Source organism: Anas platyrhynchos, chromosome 2 (assembly GCF_047663525.1).
Source record: "Anas platyrhynchos isolate ZD024472 breed Pekin duck chromosome 2, IASCAAS_PekinDuck_T2T, whole genome shotgun sequence".
Lineage (NCBI taxonomy): Eukaryota > Metazoa > Chordata > Aves > Anseriformes > Anatidae > Anas > Anas platyrhynchos.
The window spans coordinates 141,558,222-141,578,788 of record NC_092588.1 but is presented as its reverse complement, the minus strand read 5'-3'; the positions used below and the strand labels follow the sequence as shown (position 1 = coordinate 141,578,788).

General features: G+C 39.1%; 1 protein-coding gene across 5 annotated transcripts in view; it reads left to right on the top strand.

Moving 5' to 3' along the window:
• Positions 1–20,567, top strand: part of ARHGAP21 (Rho GTPase activating protein 21) — a 118,358-nt gene that overhangs the window by 51,618 nt on the left and 46,173 nt on the right. For 4 of the 5 annotated variants that reach the window (XM_038174591.2, XM_027450626.3, XM_038174590.2 and 1 more), the window contains exons 3-5: positions 1,106–1,130; positions 14,624–14,716; positions 18,616–18,694. In XM_038174591.2, coding sequence (XP_038030519.2) covers positions 1,106–1,130; positions 14,624–14,716; positions 18,616–18,694 — 197 coding nt within the window. The remainder of the gene's footprint in view (positions 1–1,105; positions 1,131–14,623; positions 14,717–18,615; positions 18,695–20,567) is intronic. The other variant, XM_072033710.1, reaches the window with a different exon arrangement.

Here is a 20,567-nt window from a genome sequence, read left to right as displayed (position 1 = left end):
TGTATAATACAGTATTTCTATCTAGGTCTCTCTCTCAGCAAGTTATCTCCCCCTGAATAGTACACTCAGATCAATGTGCAGTTTCCTTTGGAATATTTAATATGCAAAAGTGATTTGTGTTTACTATGAAAAGATAGAAATTCGGAACAGATCCATTTAAAAGTGTGAGGAAACGTGTAGGTGAAGATTACTTCTGTGATCATCCCCTTGCTCCTTGATTCCTTAAGGGTGAGGCTGTTTTAATTACCAAAGGTGAAGTAAAATGTTAGAATTACTTTACGAGTAATACGTACTTGTCTAAGGAACTGTATTTAGGTGGAAAATGTATTAGTCCATGAAGTCACACTTCAGGAAAAAAACAAAACAAAAACGCACATAATTCCATGTTTTAACCATTTTAGATGGGTAAAATAGTAGATTTTTGCTGAAGAAGAAATTAGCTATGCTCTTTCAAAAGCCCCTCATCCATATTAAAGTATTGACAAGAAAGCTGAAATAAGTAATCACATGCTATTTTAAGCATGCCCTTCTCCATTAGTACATTCTAGTCGAATTTTTTTGTTTTTTTTAAGGACTAATTGATGCGTGGTAGTTAGGTCTGTAAATACAGTGCGTTAACCAGAAGGAAAATCTTCAAAGTTTTTCCAAAATAGAATTTGGGGTAAATATTTTTCTCTAAGCAGAATCACTGAAGGCAAAACAAACTTGATATTTCAAATTTCAGGAAGAATATTGAGAGCTTACAATTTTTTTGTAAGTATTAAAGAACTCTAGCATATTTTTTAACTTTGTAGATGATGAAAGTATAATCTCTCCTGCCTGGCTTTTCAGGGTGGAAACATACTTGCAAAAACACACAATGCAATATTAGGCTTCATGACAGTGTTTTGGTTTTTTTGTACATTTGCTATCAGATAATGCCTTTCAAGTTGTTTCTGTGGGGATGTTTCATGGAACAGTTTATTTTTTTCGTAAACAGGGATTATGCTACAATTTCAGAACGAAAGCCTTAATACTGTTCACTTCAAATCCTCATAGCTTACAGATGCCTGTGTATTATTTCCGTTTAGTGAATTTTTAATGTACCCTCTTTCTTTTTCCTTAGGATGAAGAGAATGGAAATAGACAAGGTATGTTTTGTTTTCATTCTTTTACAGGTCCAATATGTTGAGCATTTATCTCTAGCTATGTAATATACTTCACAAACTACCTAAGAGTTTAACATGCAAAATGGTAATTGTAAATGTAAAATTACTAAGTATGACTTTCAAGTTCTTTAGGGAATTTTGTGGCATCAGAGCAAAAGAAAGAAAATGTCTTTTAGCTTTACCTATTTAATTTATGCATTTGCTACAGTTGACCACAACATGTGCTGTATGTATCGCTTGTGCCCCACGTATTGCAGAATTATAGGATGGTTTGGGTTGGAAGGGACCTTAAAGCCCATCCAGTCCCAACCCCCTGCCATGGGCAGGGACACCTCCCACCAGCCCAGGTTGCCCAAAGCCCCATCCAGCCTGGCCTTGAACACCTCCAGGGATGGGGCATCCACAGCTTCTCTGGGCAGCCTGTTATTTTGTCATGTGTTTGAGAAGGCAAGAAACCAGCTGTGTTCCCTTCTTAGTGCCAAAGTTTTAAACTTTGTTTTAAACAAAGTTTTAAATTGATCTGCATTTAAGCCCCATAGTTCCCACAGTTCAGCTGTTAAAATACTACAAAAAGGTTGGGTCTGCTTTCTATGTTTATTATAAATGTGTTTTAAAAAAGGAAAGATGCTGTATGGTGTTGAGACTGATGATAAAAAGTGTCTACTTATGGTATGCAACCATTTAAGAAATGATAATAATAAAAAGTACTATCAACCAATAATTGTATCTTCAGTATTTAACAGTACTGATTTAATTTACTTCATCATTTTCAGTACTTTGTGATTTTCATGTATATTTTGAGATCCACGAAATACGTTTCAGTGATGTCAGATAAAATGTGTGAATAAAATCTTGCCCTTGATTTAGGAGAGAAAAAAAATCACATTCTTCAAAGTTGCCTGTCAGTTCCCCTCCTTTTTCATAGCTTTCCCTGTGTCACGTTGCTTCTGTCTGCTCTCTTTTTTAAAATACGATTAACTTATTTTTACAAATTGGAGCTGTCTTAGTCCCAATTTAAATTCAGCATTTAGCTATTTTCTCACCCATACCTCTCCTTTATGCTGGTATCTCTTTATTTCATTTCAGGGATAACAGATGTGTTGATTCGGGTGAGAAAATCAGGTTTTCAGGTGGAGAGCCCAGTCCCACTTCCCATTTTTCCCATTCTGTCACGATTGCAAGGTATACAAAGGATGGAGGATTCGTTGCAGGGCGAGTGCAATGTGCAGTGCTTCAGTTTGTTCTTAATGGGGGGGATCAGTGCTGTTGTTTGAGGGTAGGTAGGTACTTCGATCAGGTTTACCCTGTGTAAAGCTGGGTACCTTTGTGCAGAAACTGCACAGAGGGAATGCTGATTTCACTGGGGGGCTGCAATCTGCTTTTCGTTGTAGTTGAGAACAGTACCTAGCTTCAACATGCACCTAAAAATTTCAGTTAGCTCAAAGGCAGGGAACATCTCTGAATGTCTGTTTCAGGCTTTTTGTGTAACTGTTACATATTTGAAGCGTTCTGGGAAATTCAGATTTAATTGAATTTTCTTATTCTTTTCCAGGGGGTGAGGGGCAGATGCAGTCATGCCTTTCATTCTCCTGGTGTCGCTCATTTGCATTTACCTGTTTGTTAAACAGTGAGAAGTCAGTGCCTTCCAAATCCTCCTAGCTCCCCTTCTGCCTCCCAGATCTGCTGCCACTTTTTCTTTCCGTTTGTCAAAATGGATAAAGAGAAATCCCTTTAGGAAGGGAATAAAGTTACTGCTCTGCCAAATGTGCCTGGGAGGTGCCACTTGTGTTGGAGAGGAAGAAGCTCGACAATATCCTTCTCATAGGGAGAGGTGGATCAGCTAAAGGTGTGACCGGGGGTCTGTTTGCCTTAGATGCTCATCTGGGATCTGTTTTTCAGTAGAGGGACAGCAGTGAACAAGCATTTACTTGGTTTGTCATGAGACCTGCGCAGGTGGGAGCAAGATTACTGTCTGGAATTTTTTGTGTAGCTACTTAAGCTATGAATCATAGCTCAACTGCTGCGTGTTTATAGCACCTTAGTACATTGGATGCCTTCAAATACAGATCAGAGGGCACAAAGCATACCTGGATAAGATAATATGCTAATTAGCAGAAAAGTTGAGCTTGTGTTGTGTATGGAAAGGGAAGAAGTGACCGAGTCAGTGGGTATAGGTGTCACCTGAACTTAAACTACCAGTTTTGTGTGTCCTAGTTTAAAATTGTGTATTCTACATGAAAAAATAACAAAATGGGACCAAAAGCGTTAAGAGACTTCTCCCAACATCTGGTGTGACTTTGGGTGGAGGGGAAGGGTTGTTAGGCTGTTCCGATTGACACTGCTCTAAGCTGTTCCTTTTCCCTAGTGAGGAGAGTGGTTTGTTTGTGAAGAGAAAACCAAGAAAAGTATTTATCTCATTTTCCATACAACATGAGATTAATTGAGCAAAAGCAGGTATGCCTGAAATTCTCTGAAGGATTATCGCAGGGATTCTTTGAATAATTAACACTGGGAAGTTAAGCGGAGCTGCTTCAGCATTGCAAGGTGTGTGTTGGGCTGCTGGCACTGCTGAAGCCCTGGCTCTGCTTCCACAGCTCCAGAGCAGGCGTGCAGTGCCTTGGGGGTCATACAGAGGAGCCATCTAGTGGAAAGTTTTAGGTATTTTCCTTCAAATCTGTTAGAAAACTTGCCTCTGTGAAGCTGTGCTTCAACAGTGAAAATACCTTAAGTATTTTTCTTTTGGAGCCTGTAGATGGTAATTAACTTGGGCTTTCCTCTCTCAAAGACTTAAGCTGAGGGGGTTTGGGCTGTTTGTTTTTGTGAAGCTGCGTTCCAAGGCAAAATCATCACTTTTCTGCTCTCAGTTTTGAGTGAAGATTTCTTGTTGCCTGCAACTAAAATGCTTTTCTGACAGATGCAACCTATTAGACTATGCAGATCTTTCTTAGTGGATTCTGTTAACACCAACCCTCCTGTATTAACTTGAAGTATTTTTTAGTGTGCTTTGAGGATGGTATGCCATCAGTATTCGTCCAGTTCTTATCAGTTTCACCATTAGAAATTTTTATTTAAAAGAAGTATCTCACAGACAGAAATCTTGCAGAAGATCTTTGTAGGAATCTTTGGAGACAAGCTGAAAAATACCTCTAAATCTATATGTGTGCTTAGATAAAATACATATAGTTTGCTCTGTCAATATGTGGCAAGTGGTGAAAGGGGAAGGCTCTCTCTTTGAGCCATGGCAGTGTGCATTTGATATGGTGAACGTTTCATCCTTCAAAGGCTCCTTGAAACTGTAGTTGGCCACATAGAAGTTTAGTACATATTGAATGGTTAGGTCATTTTTTGTAGCTTGTTTTAAAGTGTATATATATAATTTAATGTAGATCATGACTAAAATGAACAATTCTAAGCATATAGTACCAGTTTCGTAAACGAATTTCCTCTTTGTTATGAGAGCTAAGCTATATTGTGTTTGGTGCAGTGTCAGGAAGTCTAGTATCATGATGATCTGGTATCATTTTTTTAATATAATGTTCTCGCTTTATCTCCTGTTTCTGTGTAGAGGTATCTATAGCAACTAGCAGTTTATCTTCCCAGCAAAATGAAAGGTGAGTTAGGTATATTGCTCAGTCTCCTTTTCTGTAGAGACTATAAAGGCTGTGCACCTTCTAGTGAGACTTTAGACATCTGTTTTCCCTGGCATTTCTAGATTGTTGAATTGCAACCACCAGATATTGTTTTGATGTGCCTAACTTGGATTAAAGTTTGTCCTTCAATTTTCTAAGCTAAAAAGTTGCAATTTATAAACCAAGCTCCTTCAGCTCTATAAAAGTCAGATTTGATGCAGAACATTTGGGGGGAATAGCAGAAAAAAAATCAGGAAAGGCTTCTTATTCCTTCCTGCTGCTTATATAATGCTTTGTGTGGTTTTGATGTTTTATTTCTTTAAACAGACTATTTCTGTAATGTGGTTTGCATCCTCCCAAGGTTTAATTTAATCCCCACAGTTTCTAACATCATCGTCTATTAAAGCTCAGTGGGTTATGAAATAAACTAATTGAGCCTGTGATGATGAGAACAGGGTAGATAAGGGACAAGAAACTGAATGTGAAAGCCAATATTTGGAAAGGTCAGTAGATTGCTGGTCTGATGCAGTCTTAAGGTATATGATAAGGGGGTAGGAGTGAGAGGAAAAGAGGTAGGTAGTGCCATGGCAAATTGCCATTTTTTGTCCATCTTTGATGCAACTTTATTTTTTACCACTGAGTGATGAGTGCTGTAAAAGGGCTAGATCAGTTTTTGACGGAGATGAGAGCCTGAAAATTCCTCTTTTATGCAGGTCTTCAGATTTTTACTAGAAGTCAATGTAATTTCCATGGATTATCAGGAGACTCTAGGTTGGGTACAGCAGGTATAATCACCTGAATGTCTCTGCTTGCTATCCGGGCATGGCTGGGGGCAGCTTGCTCTAGGTGGCCTTGCTTGGGCTGGGAGGGTGGACCAAGGGCCTCCAGAGGTCCCTTCCAAGCCCAGTCGTGCTGTGCTGTGGCTATATGAGAACTGCATGAATCAGTCTGGACTGCTTCATCACAGTTTGAAACTTCAGAGTGTTTCATTTAGATTTGAGAGAATTAGGAAGAAAAACAACATGTAATATCGATGACTAATGCAGAGGGAAAATACACTTTTTGAGCAAGCCTGTATTTAAGCTGAAACTGTTACATCTTTCATAAAAACACCAGAGGATTTTCTCCCGTCTCCCTCTCTCTTGAGGGTGGAGTTGAGGCTGTGTTAGTCAAACGGTTGAAGAGAAGAGCAAGCAAAAGAAGAAATACCATCGTTGGGTTGCCTAATCAAAATACCAGAGGAGTTTTAAGTAATAACAGAATGTATTTTTTCCTGAATCACAGAATTGAATGCAAGGTGTTTCAAAGCTAAACAACTCAGCAACACTATTTTACTCATTACTGTCCTCATTTAGAGGCTCATCCTTGGCACTGGGTTTTGCTTAGTGTTTTTAGTTGAGTTACTTCATGCTTGACAGTGGGTGAAATTAAGCTCTGTTGGGGCCTGACTGGGACCTTTGGGCTCCTTTTCTGTAACAGACTGCTAGTAGAGAAATGCTCACTATGCAAGAAATGCAGTTTGCAGATTATAAAATCCAAAATTGTCTTTAGCTGCACTCTGTAAAATGTCATCCTGGCAGTTGTAAGGGCTTAATTTTTAACAGATACTTAATCAAATCTAAGTTCTGCTGTACATTCAGCAGTCTCTTTTTGAGAAGCTTGGGAGATGAGTAGCAGGTTTTTTGGTTCTGTAATCATTTAGAAACATTTGCCCCACCGTAGCCATACCTATTTTTCCTCCCTTTGTCTGAAAGGCACCCCGAGAATCAGTGCCACTGTGATCTGAGCTGAAACATAGGGAGTGCAAATGCCTCGGATATCCAGGAGCGTATTTGTAAGTTTTCATGCTCGAGAGAAGTGCTTCCTCGCCCTTGAGTCAGGCATACATAAAAGCCTGTCTTAATTATTAAGCTGTTTCACAAGGTGGGGGATACAGTATAAAGATGAAAGTCACCTTTTCTACCTGCTGAGCAGAGGGCCAGGAGCAATACCCAGCACAGCCACCTACAACTGTTCGATTAAGGGGACAGATGTTTGAGAGAATCGTGTTTTCTGTGTTTTTTTTTTTTCCTTCTTTTTTTATTTTCAGATCTTTATTTCAAAAAGTGTTCTGCAAATTGTTAAGAAAACTTTGTGGCTTTTAATCAGTTTCCGCGTTCTGAGGATTTCTAAGCACGTCACAAGTGCCTCGAAGAGGAGAAGCAGCATGTTGTCAAAAAGCAGATTCTTAGGAGAGACTTCGTAAGAAAGAGCTGTGTTATGCCATGTCCCTGAACACTTGCACATTTGTGCTCTGCAGGTCAAAGAGAAAGGAGAGATGTCAGTGGTAGCTTTTTGCTTTTATCAAAATATAAAAGTTTTGTCAGACAGGTGCTCTTTGTTGTCTGTGACTCAGATGGTTTTTATCTGAGTGGCTTATATCAGAAGTTTAATGACTGCAGAGAAGTGATGTGCTTGTTGCTTACCGTGTGTCGGTGGATTTGATAATGTCACTTCTGCCGCATCCTTTTCTTTTCCAGATACATCATAGAGCAGAATAGTAACTCTGGTCCGCAAAGTGTAGCTTACAAACAACTGAAGGTTCCAACATGTGGTGTAATGCTAGGTGTGCTCCTTGCAGCAGCAGTATTCCAGCCTAGCATTTTAGCAGATGAAGCCAGAACTGGCACCTGCACAAAATTAATTTCTATGTCTAGTTCTGGGGAAGTAGAAGAAGTTTGGGTGTTTGTGACCGCCAAGTGTAAATCAGGTACAAATGCTAACACTTCTTTATTTCTAACATTGTGTTTCAAAAGTCATTTTTTGAATTCCCTTTCATCAGGGAGGAATGAGTACATCAGAATTTTATGATTTTGCAAATCAGGCGGCTATGGTAGTAGTGTATTCCCCTCTGCCACTTGTGTTATTCCAGACATTCAGCAGTAAAGCTTCCTTTTGACTTCAGTTTGAAACTTCTTTTCTCCTGTTGGACTGCGGAGGTGGCACTGACTCGTAGTCTCAGCTTGTAGATCCAGGTAGCGTAGAGGTTAGATCGTAAGTGATGATAAATACTTGCATTATGAAGAAATGCTGTAATTTGATTTGACATTAATTGGAACATGAGTTGAAACAAGATGCATTACACTTGTGATTCTGTAGATTCTACTTTGATCTTACATGTTACTGAAGGTAACAATTATTATTATTCAGTTGAAAATTGTTGTCTAATTACAAGATTTGCATACAATTATGAAAACTTAAGACCAATTTTCTTAACTTTTGTTGGTTAGAGTAATGACTTCAATATAAAGACTCTCCTGAGTCCACAGTACCTTTGTTTCAGCCAGTGAATTTTTGCCCTGAGCCTTCTAAAGCCTCTAATGAACCACCTTCTAAATAACCTTTTTATTTCCTTATTTTTGATGATGCTGAGTGTCTGAAGTTCAGTAAAAGTTCAAAGTTACCTTCTCTAAAGTCACATTTTCATTTGAATAACATAACTTTGAGGGAGGTTTTTGTACTCCAAGGAATATTTGCACTGCTCTGTTAGCAAAGTTCCCTTACTGCCTGGACGTTAACTTGAGCTACATCCTACCCTGACTGGTGGCCATTTACTCAGGCCAGAGACTTTTGTGCTTTATGGACATTTTTTGTCTTTATGGGCTGTTTTTCAGGGTTTTTTTATTGCTCTTATGTAAAACCTCACCTCTGTTCATAGCTGAACTTCTGGAGGAATTAAATATATATGAAATTGCTGTTCACAGAAGTCAGGCTTTCCATCTGTACTGCTTCCCTGCGGATGTGTGTTCCTAGCAGCTCACATCTTTTGCCTGTTCTTTTGTGGACAGAATGTCTTGGTTTTTGTGTTTTGTTTTTACTTGCAGTTGAAGATTTGGGGGAAAATTGTCTTACTTGCTGGTAACCTGCAACATAATGCTTAATTAAGTTGCTTACAAATGTACAGAGGAGCAGGGAGGAGGCAAAGCAGTATGCAGCAATGGGTGTTGGAAAAACACTGGCAAATAAGGCTGGATGCATGACAGAGTAGTAGTTATGAGCTGCTTTACTGTTTGCTATGTTGCCTTGTAAGGAATTGCTGATATGCTAAAAATAAAAAAATAGTTCAATATTAGGAAAATTCAGAATCTTATCTGACACTGTTGTATGGAGCTGGAGAACTTCGTGAACGAGTAATGCTGATCCTGTGCTCTGGGTGGTGGATCTCGGAAGCAGGTCAGTTCAGGCTCACTGTTTTGGCAGCATCTTGTTTTTGCCTGATGGTTGGAGCCAGGCAAGATGTTGGTCTGTGCTACAGCAGTTTATTTTGTTATGCTGAAGGCTAATGTGTGTTGTGGAAGGCTAGGCTGGGCTGGAGTTTTGTCTGAAGCTGGCTGTATTGAAGTGCAGGTGGTGATGCTTCCTTGCTCCTGCAAGGACAGCATGGATTGTTTCTATTCCAGTTAAAGTTAGCCTTATTAATCTAGTTTGGGAGTCAGTGACGAGTTTATATTAGGTTTAGTGAAACAGTAGGTTTCACTGCATTAAGCAGTTTTCAACTGTAAGCATTTCTGTGCCCAGAGGATGTGGGTGGTGGCGGAATTGTGCATTTAATTAATGAGGTAAAAAAGGTCACTTCTGAGAGAATCTGAATGGGTATCCATCTACTGTGTAAAGCTCCCACTGCTACCTGAATGAGGATCACATCCAAAGAGGGTTTTTAAAAGCAGGTGCTCTGGGAGTATTTGATTTATTTATTCATTTACCCCTATGGAGAACTGAGAGCTGGAAGATGCTCTGTCAGGCTGAGCCGTTCTGGGGTCCCGGTGCGTTGGGTGATGTGCTCCTGCAGAAGGAGTTTAAATGCAAAGGAAATGGGTAAGGACAAGCCGGAAAGTGGTATTGGCTATTGGCAGCTTGTGGCAAGAAAAGGCTTATTAATTCCTCATAACGAATGAGGCATGCTGATTGTAAAATAAATCTTTGTTTCCTCCTTGCCTTTTGACCTCTGATTGGAATTTTTTCTTGCTAAAACTTCATGGTCATGTTGTGGAAAACATGAAAAAGAAAATGTAACTTATTAAATGAATGGCCTTCAATTGTTTTAATTCACTAATAACTAATTATTTAGATCTAAGCCACAGGTGGTGATTTCATGTAAGAGGTATCTGTGAAAGAGGTGCTATGATACATGATTCACTTACTGGATGTTGGTCCCCAAACAAAAGTCATTAGAGTGAAGAAGGGCGATTAAGTGAATGCACGCTGCAAAAAGGGCTTGTACTTAAGTAATAGGTACCAAGCAGTTCCTTCTGCAGCTTAATTGTGCATTGCTTATTAGTACTACATAAAAGGCTTGGCTAATTCTGTTGCTGTTCCATTACTTAGGATTTCCATCTCTTGCCATGTAAGAGTATTCTTGGGCAGTTATTCATATCATAATTTCGGTAAGAGTAACTTCAACGGCCAATTTCCAAACAGTTTAACTCTGCTTCAGGGACAGAGATAAGCCAGTTTTGTTTAGCCTTTCAGTAAATGTTTCCTTGCTGTGCTTCAGGATAGTTTGTGGTCTGACCTTGGTGTGTGATGGTATAAGGGAGAACTGTCTTATTTAAATGTTACAGCTGTAATATTTCCTTCTGAGATCAATTCCTTTCTTAAGAATCAATTTGTTAAATGGAGGGGTTAAGTCTTGAGACCTGAGATAAATTGTTAAGAGTGCCAATTTTAGTTGAAATTTGGTTCTGTTATGACTGATGCACATCTACAAGATTGATTTCCCTTAAGCTGGTCTGAAGAAATTATCATTAGCTGCTACTGTCATAGAATACTTCTTTTAGCTTTGCTTGAATTTCTAACTTAAAATATAAGCATATGCTTTGAGACTACACATTGAAGGAAGTTCATTTATTTGCTTACTGAAGGAAAGAAGCTTTGGGTTGTATCCAAGTATGCAAAAGACTAAAGGAGAAATGCAGAGCATGTATTCATCTCCAGAGCTTTGGAGTCCAAGGTTTTCTTCTTGCCTTTACTTGTAAATGGATATTACTGACCTGTAAATGTAAGCAACATGGTAAACTTTTCAGCCTATTTTTTTCCCCAAATTTGATCTTAATCTTTAACATGGCCATACATTTTCCTGGGAAGACGAATATGTTCAACATAACCTCCTCCTGCATGTAGACAAAGAACTATGCTTAAGATGTTATCAGCTTTGCAAGTCGGTCTGTAAAACAGTTGTGAAAACCCCAAGTGACTGCCTGTAGTGTGGAAGAACTTCTCTGTGTAGCTGCTGGTGCTCTGCCAGCAGGTTGGTCAAAAATCATACGTTCAGGGAAGGCTTCAGTCTCTGGTCTTCATAAATGGGTTCAATTTTTTCTCCAATTCAGCAGTGGTACCTGTATTAAAGGTCTTCTGTAGTATTGAATGGGAATAATCTAGGTGCTTGACCTCTTGCCTTGTGTATTCAGGCCAGCACAAGTGATGAAGTAGCATTTGAGTGCTAAGCAAACGAGCAGTAGATCCCTAGCCCTGACCTGCCTAGGGAAGGCAGGTCAGAAAAGAAAGGTCAAGGGGAGGGTATTTCCCTCTGATAAATGAGAAGGAAGAACTGATAATGATTCATGGAAAAGGCTGAGGTACTCAACTTCTGTGCCTTGGTCTTCACTGGCAGTCAGGCTTCCCTCAAGAAGTTTTTGAGGAATTCTCAAGTCCTTGAACCTCTAGGCAGAGGCTGGGGAAGTAAAGTACCTTTCAGCATAAGAGAAGAGTTTTGAGACCAGCTGAAGAAATGGAGTAGGTACAAGACTCTGGGCCCTGATGGCATGCATCCCAGGGTCCCGATGGAACAGGCTGAAGTAGTTGCCAAGCCTCTCCATCACATTTGAAAAGTTGATGGAGTGACTGCATCAGTCAACAGGGGAATACCAACAGATGTCGTCTGCCTAGATTTCTGTAAGGCCTTTGACGTGGGTACACGTGACGTTCTGATCTCTAAATCAGACTTGAAGGGTGGACCACTGAGTTGATAAAGGGTTGGCCTAAAGGACGTGCCCAAAGAGTGCCGGTCAGTGGCTCTGTGTCCAGGTGGAGGCTGGTGGTAAATGAGATCCCTCAGGGGTCTGTCCAAGCTGAGTGGTGCAGGTGGTACCACAGAAGGAAGGGATGCCATACAAAGGGACTTGGACATGCTTGAGAGGTGGGCCCACATGAACCTAACGAGGTTCAACAAGGCCAAGTGCAAGGTGCTGAACCTGATTTGTGGCAGTCCCAAGCATGAATACAGGCTGGGCAATGACTGGATTGAGAACAGCTCTGGGGAGAAGGACATGGACAGCCCAGAAAACCAACTGGATCCTGGGCTGCATCAAAATAAGGGTGACCAGTAGGTCAAGGGAAGTGATTCTCCCCCTCTACTTTGCTCTTATGGGATCTCACCTGGAGTTCCGCATTCAGCTTTGGGGTCCCCAGCATAAGACAGATGTGTACCTGTTAGAGTGGGTGCAGAAGAGGGCCACGAGGATGATCAGAGGGCTGGAGCACCTCTCCTGTGAAGAGAGGCTGAGGGAGTTGGGGTTGTTCAGCCTGAAGAAGAGAAGGCCCCAGGGAGACCTTACAGCAGCCTGCCAGTACCTAAAGGGGGCTACAGGGAAGCTGAGGAGGGATTTGTCAGGGGGTGTGGTGATGGGACAAGGGGGAATGGCTTTAAACTAAGAGAGGGGAGATTTAGATTAGATATAAGGAATAAATTACTCACTCAGAGGCTGCCCAGAGAAGCTGTGGATGCAATGTCCCTGGAGGTGCTCAAGGCCAGGCTGGATGGGGCTTTGGGCAACCTGGGCTGGTGGGAGGTGTCCCTGCCCATGGCAGGGGGTTGAGACTGGGTGGTCTTTAAGGTCTCTTCCAACCCAACCTATTTTGTGATTCTGTGTTGGGTCAGGCACTGAGTGTTTTAAATTATACATGCCACAGGAGCTCCATCACTTTTTCTTGTCACTGTTGGGATTGTATCTCTTCAGTAACACGTGACGTGGCAACACTGGGAAGGTTGTTTGGTCATATAAGAGGTTGTATTTTAACTGTTCCCTCTGAAGCTACCTTTTGTATCTGGGGTAAATTATTCTCTGAGCTTGTCTAAATTCGCTGTAATGTTCCTGCCTTTTAAAGGATGAGACCTGCCTTGTGTTCAGTGTCTATTTAAATCAGCAGATTAATAATGACAGATATTAGCTTTGCCTCACAGAGAGCATTTTGTATGTCTTGTAGCTGTGTCCTGCTAATGAAATTTTAAAGTATTTGGGGACTGAGCTGCCAGCTGTTTTTTGATTTATAATTCAGTTGTGTGTATGTAATAGCTAGCTGATCTTATCAAGTCAACTTTTTGTTGATTCTCCACCCATTCAGAGTTATTTTGAGAATAAGGCCATTACCTGTTTTTTGGTAAGGTGGCAGGACCCAGGTTTTTGGTAAGGTGGCAGCTCCCAGGCTGGCTCAACATGCAGCCTCTAAACGGTGGTGGTTTCCCAGCTGAGTGGGTGGTATAGGGGTACAGGGAACTTGGGGGGGGACCAGGGTGCTTATGGCTAGCATGGACACATTCTCTGGCTGCTGCCTTCGAGGTTCCACCACTGGTTCTGTAATGCTCATCTCTTTTTTTACTACTTGGATTAGAGCTGTCAGGAGAGACAAGTTACGCTTTGCCCTGAACTTAGTTTATTGTGCAGCAGTCTGCTAGCAGAATGGAAATAAGGTTTGAAAAATTTTATTTTTGTTTCTTCTCAGCTCCTGGCATGAAAAATTAAACCAGTGAAGCTGCGTAGGAGCTGTGAGATGGCTTACCCCGTTTATATGCAGATGTAGCTCGGGATGGCATCACTGTATTTTAGTCTGCAGTGTAACTGTGCTGGTTTTTCATTTGTATTTGTTTAACTGCGTTCTTCTTCCTCCCTTTCTCCTCCACATCTTGATATTCAGAAGCAGTGGCTACTTCAGTTGAGAATTACTTAGTAAACGACTGGAAAAGCACAAGGTGCCTGTGTTCCTGGAAGCATAAAAAGTAATTGAATGCTGAGAAGGCGAGAAGATAAGATACAGGGTTTCTAACTACTGCAGGCTAACTTTATTATGTATATACAGATGTGTACAGTTCATGTGCAGACATAATTTAGTTTGAAGTATATGTTGCCTTTGGAATTTCGATAAACCTGCAGGAAAACTTTAATCTTGGAGCATCTGAAAAATATGGTTAGAAAATCAGTGTTACAGTTCCTTGAGGACCATAAATCAATTTTATTGTTCTCACTTCTAGGGAAAAATGTTAAGGTTTTATTTTTTCAATTTGCACTACTAATTCTTACTCTGGCTTTATATCTTATGCACAATAGGAATCCAGAACAGGAAGGAGTATTTCTTACTGAACAGTGTAGGCATCAGCATGATGATAAAGTAGCAAAGACATCATGAAATGAATCTGGGGAAGAAAAAAAAAAGAAGAAAAAACTATAAACATTTACCATAACATATTCACAAGTTTAAGCTCATAATTGTGAGCATTCTCGCCCTTCCCCTGCCCTGACACCCAAAAGGTCTTTAGCACAGCCAGAAGAAATGCTGTCTGTATAGTCATAGATAGAATTATCTAGGTTGGAAAAGACTTTCAAGTTCAAGTCTAACAGATCATCAACCTGACCTACCAAGTCCCATCACTAAATTGTATCTTTTCCTTCCCTTCCCCCAAATTGGATTTTGGTATTCAGTGTATTGATGAACATGGTTAGATTACGTTTCAAAATAATTCTTTAAAATGAAATCATTGTAATGCAGTATAATTCAAGACTTAAAGAAATACTCTTTTTTCTTTTTTCTTTTCAGGAAAACAAAGGAATAGACTGGAGCCAATGGATACCATATTTGTTAAACAAGTTAAAGAAGGCGGACCTGCTTTTGAAGCTGGACTCTGCACAGGTACCATTCTTCTGCATGTTTGTGTACATGGTGTAGAAATACATACATGTTTTAAGCTTCTACATATAATTTTGTCCAATACTAAACCTTCCTTCAGAATTCCAAAACCCTTCTGAATTGTGATCAAGTGTTTTTAACCTCAAAAGCAGTGTTGCGTTCTCTCAGGAGGTGCTGTGTAATACTTACTAAGGCATAAAAGTCTTAACTAGTCTCGTATACTTGTTCATAGTCGTAAAATAATACAATGATGAATAAAATGACATACGTAAGCTGCTATTTCTTGTGCTTTATTACATGTTAATAACCCTAAAACATACAGGTTTTTGTCCTTTAAGTTATTTTATCTTCTTTAAGTGAAATGAGAATAATCCAAGTCTGTCTTTTCTTACTAAATTTTGTTCAGTTGTTTAATTTAATCTATAACTCTTGGAGCAGGCAGTATGTTTTTTTGTGAAATGCCAGGTACTTTGTCACACCCTTACTTAAGTGCTGAAGGCAAAAAAATGTACGTTAGAGGGGGATGTCTAAGAAGTCATAAAAGTACACTAAGTTATGTAGATGGATACCACTACAGATTTTTCTTAAAAACATGGCAAAACATACATTCTATGAAAATAAGCTAGTTTGTAGACCTAGAGGGATGTTGATTTTTTTTTTTTAATTTGGAAACAATTGTGTACATGTATTTGTCTATAATAGAATAATTTTGTATGTTTCCTCCTAAAGAAATAAAAACATTCTAGGATGATCTGCAATTTAAAAACAATTCTAGATCCTACTTTCCAGCATATGGTATTTTTCTTTTTTAACTCTTCTGTAAGTGGTTATTTAGAGGAGGGTTACTTTGGCATTATTTTAATGCTATTATATAAAGAAATGTTTTGGCTTGATAAAATGCAGCATATGTTGAAGTTGTTCTGAGGAGCCATGTTAATTTCTGCTCTGTTCAGTGTTTGCCAAATTGAAAGAGATGAAATCTGTAGAGAATATTTTTATCTTTAGGCATAGAAGAGATTTTAGGAGCCCAGAATGAAGAACAAAAAATACGTGCAAAAAATATTTTTAATGCATTGGAATATTTTAGAAACACTGGCAGTCATTGTATCTAATTAGGTCATGCCACTCTTTCTTGTTTAAAACTTGAGGTTGAAATATTACTGTATCTCTCTCTTGAAATTACATTATAAAGCACTCAGGGAATGATCAGCAAGGTAGATTGCCTAACTTCTAATACAGACACTATATATTTATTTTGTACAATTATCTATATTTTGATTTTATTTATTTTTTTATCCAACTTGGCTTTATTTTACAGTTACATCATGGAAGGAAGAAGCTTGAAAAATCTAATACTAGTTTAGGTAGTTCTGCTTTTTAGCTCTTATTTCATTGCTGAAGGGTCCCTTACTACATAATACTAGCAATCTTAACCCAAGCTTGACTACCCAGAATCACTAAGCTGTGTTTCAGGACCTTACCTGCCTGCTACTCACCAGAAAGCATGGTGTACTCTTGTAAATTTGAGGGAAGAGGGTACAGTATCTTAAATGTAAGACAACTCATTTTGAGTATTTTTGAATGCTCTTTTAAGTTTATCTTGGCTGCAGTTAGAAAGATCATACTTCCCGTATTTAATGTCTGATATATTTCATTAAAAAGAACATTTGTGGGTTCCAAGTGTAAGTATTAGATAATTATTTTTATCGAAGTAGAGACAGCCAAAACAGATACACGCTTCCCATATCTTGGTCTTTATGCTGCGGTTTATACATGTATATAACCAAGAATATGAAGGACTAAAATCTGTACAGAAAGGAAGCTGTTTTAAGTGTGTTTAAACACTTTTGATCAGAGGTTTTTAAAGGGCTGCTGGATTGCTATGAGAAAAATTATACGAGAAATAGCTTTCATGCTTCTATACCCTGTTTTGCCCTACAGACACTAGCCTTGCCTTTTTTGCCCTGAAATTGAGCAAAATCATGTTCTGCAGCGTTGGCTGCCACCACTTCTTTAAAGTAGCAAGTTCTGCAGCATGTCCCACTTGAGTTTTTTTTGCCAGGTTCTTGTTCTGGTTCATTGGGTGCGCTCTTCAAGTAGCCTTATTTCACTGCTGAGTTGCTTTGAAATATAAACACTGCAGAAAAGTAGGTAAGGTAATATGACCTACTTGCAAGGTATTCCTAATTATACTTTTCAATGGGAGTACAGAGTGAAGATCTACATCTGTGGGCAAGTTCCAAAACAGCCTGGGAAAAAAAGCCAGTTTTAAGTTCCAGGGAAGAATCTGATGCATTTTGAAGAAGTCTTGCCATATGACTTAATAGGACTGGGGTTAGAAAGAACATTTTTTTTGGTACAGACCATAACATTTCTATCTCCTGCAGCTTTTTGTAAGGATTTATTTTGGTGTAATCTCAAGTACTTCAAAATTAACTTTATTTTAATGAAAATTGAGCTTTACAGCCTAATGACTTAGGGTGTCTGTATGTATACAGCACAGGGATGGGGATTGCCATATGTTTCAGATGCCTAGCAATCCACAAGACTGACAGTAATCATTAAATGTTGCCACCAGTGTTCCTTTCATAGCTTAGGAAGGAAGAGAAAAAACTGAGAGAGGTCTTTCATGTGAAGAAAAAGGTGATAACCAGTTTTAAAAGCAAACTTGTATGAAGTTGAAAATATTGCACCAGTTTAGTTGCATTAGGTTACATGTATGTTATCACCAAATCCAAAACAGTCAGCAGATCCACGTGGGTTCATAAGTCTGAAAGTCCATGGGTCTGTATAGGGAACCTCACAAAGGAAACGTGTTTAGAACATTATTGCCACCAAGTGTTCAGAGTGAACTGCTTTTTCCTTGTCTTTGATTCAGTCACACCAAAAGCACACAAAAAGCTTTCAATTTCTAAAGCAGCACTGGAAGAAACCACTCCCTTTGGCTCTCTTTGCATGGATCCTTTTTTCAATTCTTCTTCCAGCAGCTTTCTATAGTCCCCCCATCTGTAATCCTTTTAGAGACTATTTTCTCCTCATTAGTAAATTCAATGTACTTTCCTGTTCTTCTGATTGGAGATGACATGAATATATGACATGTTTTCGTTGAAGGAATGGGATGGGTTCTTCATCAAAAGTTGAAAGTAGCTCACAAGGTGAAAATCCTTGTCGTGTTTTTGTAGTGATACATGTGCCACTTAATTTATGGTGAGAATGAAACTCTGAATGAAGAAGGTACAACAGACTATTAGGAGAAATCTGATAAAAGTGATATTAGGTCTAAAGATTGATCTATACGCTGTCCAAGAGGCACTAAAGAACCAGTAATGTCTTGGAAGCAACCCATATTATTTTGAGGAAGGAAGAACCTGGAGCACTCTATTTATTTTTTCTCAGAGGAAAGGAGTATGAGATGGTGGAACTTTCTGATATTAAAGGAAAACTGTACAGCTATCACTGTCAGTGTTCTGAGCTAATACCTGGTTTTGTTTGGAATGAAATATCTACTTAGGATTTGCTTGAGAATTAAGCATAGTTTGCAGTACTTGATATCACCCATGGAAAACTTTACTTTGAAGACGGGACGCCTAAGTGAGCCTCTGATACAGCTTATGCCTGCTTGTGGTTTTCTTTCTGTGATTTTCTAGGTCATTTATTTGGAAGTTTAAAATAAGATACCTTATCTGAAGATGTCCTGTGAAAAGTGTAGGAATTTGACATCCTGTATATGTTTACATAAAATTTTATTGCACATCTTCAGTTTTCTTTTCTCATTTTTAAAGAAGACTAGCCTTGAATTTAATGTATTGATGTTGCTTGTTGAGAGATACAGAAGTGCAAAATGAAAACAAGGAAAAAAAGTCAAGACAAAATGATTTAAGGTGTAATTTTTCCCTTTACAGGTGACAGAATTATAAAAGTCAATGGAGAAAGTGTTATTGGGAAGACATATTCTCAAGTCATTGCTTTGATACAGAACAGGTAAGATTCTCATACTCGATTGTGTGTCACACTTTTTATACTAAGCAGGAAATGCCTACTTATGGTGGTTCTGAAAAAGTAATCATATTTTTAAATTTTCCCTAGTACAGGCTGTTTTATATATTTGTTTTCGTATGTTTACTGAATGCTGAAAAATGCTTAAAATTGGCTGTGCTATTTTGTGCCAGAGTCTGTTTATGTCAGTACTTGGCCCCTGTAACCAAATCACGGAGTGTTACAGAGTAAGGCTGTATAAACTTAAAATAGGCTGATAAGGGCCACATAAACACACATTTTTCTGCTTAAAATGAAACTCAGAAAAATCTATGCTGCAGCATCTCCATCTTTCCATTACATTGCAACAAGTTACAAACCTTGCACAAAGTGAAGAAACAGCAATATTTACTGCTTTTGAACTCACAGGGGCTTGTTAAATCATGTCTGTACATAAATCCAGAAACTCATTTTCATGTTTCAGGTCAGTCTCCACTTTTACTGTTTTCTTGTTTTCTTCTCTACTTTTACTGTGTTTTTTTTTTTTTTTGTTTTGTTTTTTTGGTTTTTTTTTTCCTATAGGGACAATCTTCCAGTATGGGAATGTTCTGTGGAAAAGAGATGTATTATGATCAGCATGGAAAAATGTTTTCCAAATGAATATTGCTTACCACATTCTAATTTAAACGAATCTTCATGTGTTAATACTTAGTTATGCTTACAGTTAGGAGGAGGAAAAATAAGGACAGGGGTTGTTCATCCTGGAGAAGTCTCTGCAGAGACCTTACAGTGGCCTTCCAGTACCTCAAAGAGGCATACAATAAAGTTGGGGAGGGACTCTGTCAGGAGATGTAGTGATAGGGAAAGGAGTAATGTCTTTGAACTAAAAGAGGGTAAGTGTAGATTAGATATTAAGAATGAATTACTTCCTTTGAGGGTGATGAGGCATTGGCACAGGTTTCCCAGAGAAGCTGTGGATGCCTCAGGATGGATCAGGATGGATCCCTGGAGGTGTTCAAGGCCAGGCTGGATGGGGCTTTGGGCAACCTGGGCTGGTGGGAGGTGTCCCTGCCCATGGCAGGGGGGTTGGAGCTGGATGATCTTTAACGTTCTTCTCCAACCCAAACCATTCTGTGATTCTGTCACAGCAGATCACAGCCAAAGATGTCTAGCCCTGAGGGTTGTGGTGTTCTGTTGTTCTTGTTGGTGGTTTGCTTTTGTTTTGTTTTATGGAAAACGTAAGTACCAGGATGTCTTCATCTGAATCTCTTAAGATGAAGAGATAAATGCAAATTCTGATGTAGAAAGATAGCTCAGACTAAGGAATTAGTCAGGTGCATTTTCCTTGTAGCTTACAGGCAGTGATGTCTGTTATGTGACAGTTTCTCATATGACTAATGAATGGGCTCTCATTCTTTGCTGGAAAACTGTGTTCTTCGACTCAGCAGTTTGTTCTACACATCAAGAATTTTATTTCATCTGCTGCTCCTACCATTTCATGGAAAGAGAAATTGCTTTCTGTTGAATGTATCTTGCTTTAGCATGCCATTCCTGTATCAGCGTCAGCATCTTGGACCAGACTGATGGTCTCTTTATGTCAGTATCCTCTCTGACAGTATCCAGAAATGGATTCCTGGGAGAAGTGCATGAAAACACTGGAAGTATGTAGTATGCTTAGTCGTGACCCTACATTGTTTAGGAACTTGTTGAACCAAAGCTTTTATCTGCATCACTTGATTTTAACAGTTCTCGATAGATTGGTCTTGGATAAGTTCACTTCTGAATGTATTTAAACTCTTAATTTTAAACTTACCCAGTTATGCAGGTTTTGCTCTGTTCAGTGTTTTAGCTCGTTTTGCATCCGTCACTTTGTAGTTTC